The sequence below is a fragment of the Centruroides sculpturatus genome, unplaced genomic scaffold, assembly GCF_000671375.1.
Source record: "Centruroides sculpturatus isolate CEXI.00-Female unplaced genomic scaffold, Cexi_2.0 scaffold1961, whole genome shotgun sequence".
Classification (NCBI taxonomy): Eukaryota; Metazoa; Arthropoda; class Arachnida; order Scorpiones; family Buthidae; genus Centruroides; species Centruroides sculpturatus.
The window spans coordinates 87,427-95,699 of record NW_019386274.1 but is presented as its reverse complement, the minus strand read 5'-3'; the positions used below and the strand labels follow the sequence as shown (position 1 = coordinate 95,699).

The 8,273-nt window shown below is 30.5% G+C and overlaps 1 protein-coding gene across 1 annotated transcript; it reads left to right on the top strand.

Annotated features, from left to right (window-relative positions):
- Window positions 1-42: 42 nt before the first annotated feature.
- Window positions 43-1,056, top strand: LOC111614359 (gastrula zinc finger protein XlCGF8.2DB-like). The gene has a single exon (XM_023355734.1). The coding sequence runs from the start codon at window positions 43-45 to the stop codon at window positions 913-915; it is 873 nt and encodes a 290-aa protein (XP_023211502.1). The 3' UTR covers window positions 916-1,056.
- Window positions 1,057-8,273: the final 7,217 nt, after the last annotated feature.

The window sequence follows — 8,273 nt, the reverse complement described above, 5'->3', positions numbered from 1 at the left end:
TAAAACTTTTTATTATACATTGATAAAATATTATTTAAAACGATGTTTTTAATTGCAGAGAAATGGAACCAAAAACAATTTTCATGTAAACGCTGTAAGAAGAATTTCAAAACTAAACAAAATTTGCAAAATCATGAAAGAATCCATACAGGAGAGAAGCCTTTTAATTGTGACGAGTGTAAACAGAAGTTTTCACAAAAGTCGCACTTAATTTTACACTTTCGTGTCCACACTGGAGAAAAGCCTTACAGTTGTGACGAATGTAAACAGAAGTTTACACAAAAGTCAAACTTAATTCAACACCTGCGGGTCCACACTGGAGAGAAGCCTTACAGTTGTGACGAGTGTAAACAGAAGTTTACACAAAGATCAAGCTTAATTAGACACCTTCGGGTCCACACAGAAGAAAAGCCTTACAGTTGTGACCAATGTAAACAGAAATTTGCACGAAAATCAAGCTTAGTTTCACACCTTCGTGTCCACACTGGAGAAAAGCCTTACAGTTGTGAAGAGTGTAAACAGAAGTTTTCACAAAAGTCAAACTTAATTCAACACCTGCGGGTCCACACTGGAGAAAAGCCTTACAGTTGTGACGAGTGTAAACAGAAATTTACACAAAAGTCAAGCTTAATATTACACCTTAGAACACACACTGGAGAAAAGCCTTACAGTTGTGACGAGTGTAAACAGAAATTTACACAAAAATCAAGCTTAATTTTACACCTTCGGGTCCACACTGGAGAAAAGCCTTACAGTTGTAAAGAGTGTAAACAGAAGTTTTCACAAAAGTCAAACTTAATTCAACACCTTCGGGTCCATACTGGAGAGAAGCCTTACAGTTGTGACGAGTGTAAACAGAAGTTTTCACGAAAGTCACACTTAATTACACACCTTCGGATCCACAACAGACGATAGCCATATGAATACTAATTATGTCCAGCGAAATTCATTCGAAGCCAAGATTTAAAAATAAATAGAAATATTCACACATGGAAATTTTGAAGGAATGTTATTTTTAATTTTTATTGATGTAGAATTATCGAAAGTTGTAAGCAAAACTGGTTTTGAATTAAAATGATCTTTTTTTGGAGTTTCTGAAAAGTTTTAACTAAGAAACATTATAGTAAAAATTAAACTGTTATTATATAAAATTCTCTTGAACAGAGAATTGTTCTATAGATACATGCGGTGCTAATTGCAGTTAATATAATTGATTCAATCAATATTTAGAAGAGTGCATATTTTGCTTTAATTCATAATACGCATATTCGAACTGTACTGTTTGTTTCGGCCGCGGATATACAAATTCAGATGTTAAGGTATTCGCTTGTTCGAAACTGAAACTGAAAAGTTTGTCCGAACTGCGATATGCCTATGTTAACACGTTTGTTTAGGTAAATGTGCCTCCAGAGTAAATTATTTGCTATATGTTGTTGAAAAACTTCGAGCGGTAGTAAATTACGAGTTTTATTTATATATATATTTGATAAATTTTGAAAGAATATCTTCAGGCATACATGATTCTAACATTACGTGTTTTATATATATTGTATACATATTATGGAACTTTATGAGAACGTTTAAAATTTGCTTCATTTTTTGACAGACAAACGCTGTATTGTTTCAGTAAATTTTTGCTGTTTATATCCCATACGTTTGATATGAAGAAATTCTATGCAGTAAGTCGAAGTTACATTTTTGAGCTGCAATTTCAAAACATCGTTACACCAATAAATTCTCACTGTCATCTCTGCTTGTGTCTTGCTCTGTGTCCGCTCTTAATTCTAAATACTTTGTTATGTGGATGGAAGGTGGGATCTGACGCAGAAAACGTAGTGTGAGTAAGCGACCGTTTCAAGGTTACAAACGATGTTTTATTTCCAGCTATTTGTTCCGTTTTAGAACAACTTTGTTAACAAACACACAGACACTCATCGATTGCAAGAAAAGAAATTACTTTAATACATCGTAATATATTCCATCTACAAGAACAAGCGACATTAAAAATGCTAAAGTCATGTCTTTTCCGCGCGTTTTAGAACACTCCATAAATTATGAGCATTGCATTATGCAAAGAAGAGTTTTTTTTTTTGAATTTGTGAAAATTCACATAGATTTAAATGATTAATCTAATTATATGTCAAATGAAAAGATTGATTTGGACTAAACCTTTTGGTGAATAAAGTTACATTAAATGAAATTTCTTATGAACAAGCATTTATAGTTAAAGACAGATGTTCAAACTTTTTAAAAATAGCCTGTAAAGAAATTTTTACTCGCATAACTAGATATATCGAATTACTTAAGTAATTATTGGGAGATAAACTTAATTTTTTTAAGTCGTACTCGTTCTCTATTTTCAACTTTCCCTAGCTCTGTCTGATCAATTCGAAATTGGAGAAATAGAGACAATGGCGGCATCTAATTGACAGTAGACTGGACAAGTATTTTTCAGTCTACTGTCAGATAATGTTTACATCGGAGTTTTGGTGCAAGTTCCAACTATTAAAACTGCTGTAGGGAATCCTACATTTTCCGAGATATCGAAGTTTCCATTGTGTTTATATTGCTTACTTTCGCTATGGTCAAAACCAAATTGAGAAACCTGAAAATGAGCTCGGATCTTTCAGCATCAATTTTGAGAATAAAATATTTTTCAAAAATGAAAACATATGCTGCTTTACCTTTAATCAAACCAACATCACGCTAAATTTCGATTCAAAACTTTTTGTTAAAGAAGCGAGTGAAATAGAACATACTGTACTGTACAGTATATTAAATGCATTAAATTTTCAATTTTTAAAGGTAATTATACTTTTCTTATGATCTAATTTTGTTTAATTTTATGTTATTACTGCATTAGGCTATTTTTTACTTTAATAGGCTAGTTTCTTCGAAAATATCTGGTTTCTCTGCCTGTAAACATCATTTCAAGGTAAATTTCGTAGAGTGCGGTGTGATGTTTGTTTTCGTTTTCTTTCGAAGTTCACTCGGATAAACTTTTATTCCGTGCATCGACATATTTTGTGTTGTTTTTAAAGAATAAAAAGTGAATATTTTAGTGTGATTTATAACTTCTTTCAGAATATGCTACTTTATAGAAAGAAAACTTGAAAAATATTTTATTTTCGGCAATTACCGAGAACCGATCTTTGTTTGGATATAATGCTTGTAAGCGAAGGTATATATTATACTAACTTATTTGCGCATATAAATTATGTAGTACTTACTTCGAAACATTTATTTCATTCAGTGTTTATAAGCGTGTTATTTAGACATCTCTACTGATATGTAGCTCTTACGTAGAACAATGCGGAAGAATAATACCAAATTCTGTTAGCAACTATGTCCTTTATCAGCAAATTAATTTGATCGTAGAGTTTTTTTAGATTTTAAATATAATTAGATGAAATTAAATGGAGGTGAATAGAGAAGGTATAAATAAGATATGGCGAGACGAATATAAAAAAAAAGTAGTATTACTCGATTTGAGGATGTTAGAAGAATTTATGCTTTATCAATTTGTCTTTATTATTGTGGCCTAGTGTTTATATCGAAAATATTTTGCAGATATATTTATAATCACAGTTAGAAATTATATAGGATTCAGGATTCATATATCATTACAATAATAACGGTTTGTAAAATGTTTACAGAATCAATTGCAGTTTTTAAATTGTTTGATGGAGAAAAGGAAGGCAAGCGTATGGACAGTCGTATATTTAATTAAATTTAAGTAAATTGGTTCAATTTTTATGCCTCGGTCTAGTTTTATCGTAGACTAATATTATAACTTACGTACTTTTGATTTTTTAAATTGCTTTATAGTGAAAAATAAATTCAATGTTATTCTCTTATTTTTGTATTTTTAATGCTTCCAAAATAAATACTGTAATACTACGTAAAGCGTGAATTTGAATTTAATAACTACTACTATCACCATAGAAGGACCTAGTAATTTACTATAAATTACAAGGTCTTACTACGTTTTTACTCTAATGTTGATTACAATAAAAGTAAATCAGACGAGGATAGTTAGAACGATGACGTGAAGTGTCAACTTTTCAGGGTGGTAGCGAACACTCGCGAGGGTGTCATTTACAGAAGTCGCACCCATTTTTTTTGAAGGAAGCCATTTACGGTTTTTGAAATTAATTAACAATTCAGGTATTGATATGAAGTTATGATAGCGTGATTTTATAATAACTAAAACTGTTTTCAACGAATTTCTACATTAAGTTTATTTTGTATATTCCAACAGAAAATTCAATTACGAAATTTCAGCAAATTGGAAAATATTAAATATTGTTTGAAAACTTCTATTTACAATCGTCACAGCAGTAAGGCTTTTCTCCAGTGTTGTTTCTTTGAAGAGTTTTCAACCGTTGTTCACTTTTGAAATTCTTAGTGTTTACATGAAAATTTCTTTTGATTCTTTTTTCACACAAGGAACAGTTATCGATGCAGGCTTTATTCATGGAGGAAATGCATTTCGGGTCTTGTGATTTTAAAGAAAAGAATCACGTGATGCGGAACATGACGTCATTACTTATCACTGACGCTTCGAAAGTATAGCAGAAAGAGTGAATCCTTCTATTTTTCTATTCACTGTAGATATTGCGAACATTTTTTTATCATTGTTTATTGTGAAAGCGCCGGATCCTAAAATACAAATGTAGGCGTTTCGATCATTTTGATCTTTGTGCTAGCTTTTTTAATAATCTATATCTATAATGTTTTAAGAAGATTTTTTTATATCTTCAAGCTAATTTACTGTTACTTCTGAGTTGGTCTGCAAAAAGGATAAAAAGAAATAGACTCAAAAAATTATATATTTTTATGTATATATAACAAAAAGACTGTATGATTTAGCTTGATATAAAATGTTTTTTTTTCTTTTTTTAATGCTATGTTATATTCCTTTCTCAAACTTTTAAACGCTAACAATAATATTGAACTTTTAATATTAAAAGTTTAATAACACTTTTCTATAAAATCTCTTTCTTAAAAAAGTAATTTTCTAGAAAAGTTTTAAGGCCGCTACATCTATATTTGAGTAAATTATAAGATTTTACTGTTTTTTAGGTCTTTGAACGTGTTAAGCGACAATCAGTTTCTCATTCCGACTTTATTGGACTCCAAATAACAGGAAGAAATTTCCAAGTTTAACGATTTATTTTTAAGCTCGAGTTTCTAAAAAATGAATAACAAAACCTTTTTAGATATGAAACTTTTACTAAGCGAACGTTTTCGTTACATTTAAGCATTAAGAATCCAGCCAAATATCTAGAAAGGTTATATTATCCGTTCTTTAAATACATCCCGGTGGGCAATTTTCTATCGACTACGTTACTTCCGATTTCATTCATTTTTGTATACCTTTTGGTGTTAAAAGCTACATGTATTTTCGTGTTTAATTGAAAAGTCCGATAAGAAATAAAATTTGTGCGATTAAAAAAGAATTTAAAACAGAGTTGCTCGCTGTCTGACTTAATAACGCCGTTTCTTTGCCTGACACCGATCGAACTTCGTGACACGGCGCTACTCAAACTGTAGTCCGCGGACCAGAAACGATCCGTCTTATCTATGCGAAATAACACGTGTAATTTTTTGGGAATAATCCATATAAAATATGCAATAAACAAAAAATCGTAAGAATACTTATCCGAGTGTGCGCCGTTGGAATACGCCATTGCTTAAGCTTGTTTTCGTCGCGGAACGGCACATCGAATGAAGGACACGTACGAAGCGTTTCACGTGACATTTATAGGTGCTATTCGGTCACATGACTACTCTCGTGACTCTGACGTGTATCCTGTTAACTTATTCTTTTTGCGAAGAATTTGCTGAACTCTGGAGACATCATTAATAGGAACATAAAAAAACATCATTTCTTTCTAAATATAGACTAAAATAAACGTATAATAACGTATGATAATGCGATAAATAACTAATAATTCTGCTCCACTATTAAATGACCTTATCTCTCATATCGTAAACAAAATTGTATAATATTTATTTACATCCAGACATTAGAAATCTTATTTTGCATCTGATTAATGTTTATCATCACAATATATATTATGATAGAATTATTGTCGTTAGACAGCGGTTTTACCTTTGTTGTTCCATATAGTCAATAATAATAACAATAATTCGTTTCTAGTTAAAATACTATAGTGTATTATGTGTTAAAATACTATAGTGTATCACGTGATGTCTTCAAAGTTCAGCGAATTCTTGTTCCTAACACGTTTCTCTATTGCCAGTCTCTAGCTAAAACTCTTATTCTTATAGCATCAAACATAAACTCTTATTCTTATATATCAAACACATTTTCATAAACATATTAAGTTAAACCATTTCTAAATTTAAATAACATAGTGAATTCGTTTAAAATTTAAATTTCAAACATACACTTTTTGGCAACAGTACAGCAGCCACTTTATAAGACTTGTGCTTTGGATCATTAGCGTGATGAAAATGTAAGATATTCGAGATACGCAGTTTTCAGCAGAAGTTTTCACATTTACGAATGAAATACATCGACATTTTTCATACATATTTCCATCATTAAACACATGTCTTCTACCTCCATGAATGGTCATCCATGCCAACATCATAACACTTCCTTCTCTATGTTTAAGGAAAAGCTTCTGCCAATTGTTGTTCTGTTTACAGTTCGACCAACAGAACCAAAGATGTTAAATTTGCAGTCGACTCAAAATGTTTCAAGCTTCAACTCGTAATATTTTATTCTCTGTTTTATATTGTAGGTAGTTAGACAATGTAGTACGTAGTTCACAATAATAAACCATAGTTTCATTTTAATTTAGAGTTATTTTTTATGTACTATACCATTTCCATTCTATATAGATGTTTTTCGTATAGATAATTTTTTAAAATAATATCCAAAAAATTCCCGAATGATACTTTATCACAAAAAATTTTTACATTATCAAAATAAATTACTCAAAAATTTATTGGTATATTAGTAAATGTACATAATGTTCATTTGTAAATATCAATTAATTTAGAATAGAATTTATGTATTTTAAATGATTTAGCGTAGAGAATGGAAGTTTTATTCACTGTACACAATAAGCATTGTAAATAAATTTGTCTGATATGTAAGATCGTTTTACTTTTTCCTTTTATCTGATCTTCACCCTGAAAATACAGAAAAGAGAAACTGACAAAAAGAAGAACGAAATTCAATTTCGCAAGAATGAAATCCATCATTTAGTGTTAAGAATTTGTATTTCACCCTTGCATATGTTGAGTTTTTCTTATCGAGAACGATTTGTGAGGAAAGTATAGGCCTACTTATTATAAGTTTTTTAACTATACAATATTCTTTTTATTTAAATGTAACATATTATACAACTTTACATTTAACAATAGGAATGAATAAGAATAGGAATAATACATTCTAATGTTAAACTCATTTAAATTTAAATTTTCATATATGTTGTTATTATTTTCAGATGTTCTTTGGATAAAACATTGGATGAAATTTTGAAGAAAATATTGTCCAAGATTATAACAAAATTGCAGGTGGTCGTTTAATACAGGTAACTTATACGAAGACTCTATGGATAAACTATTCGGTACCAGAAATTTTTGCCCGTTTTGACAGGTGCCCGTCTAATGCAGGTGGTCGCCTAAGCAGTTTTCACTGTATACAAATTATGGGACTTTATGAGCACGTTTATAATTTGCCTCATTTTTTGACAGACAAAAGCCGTCTTGTTTTAGTAAATCTTTTGGTGTTTATATCCAAGTTTTTACATTTCGTATGAAGAAATTCTATGCAGTAAGTCGATGTTAAATTTTTGTGCTGCAATTTAAAAAAATTGTTAGATCAGTAAATTCTCACTGTCATCTCCGTGTGACACTCTTGTTCTGTGTTTTCCCTTAATTCTAAATACTTTCTTATGTAGATGGAAGTTGGGATCTGATGCGGAAAACGTAAAGGCACTAAGCAGGGTTTCTCAAACGGGATCCCGGAATCCCGGATTTTTTTAACCCGGGAAATATCCCGGGAAATTTTTCTTATCCCGGGAAATCCCGCAAATTTCTTAAAAATTCACTTTTTTTCTTATTTTGTGTTAAGGTTGAGGAGTTTTGCAAATAGAAAGCATAATTAACTCATTCACTGTCAGAATACATTTGTATTTATTAATTTTAAACCTACCTATTAGTTTTTTTAAATTTTTGCTCGTTATAGCATGTCACAAATGGTCAATAATCAATATATAGCTTATTTGTGG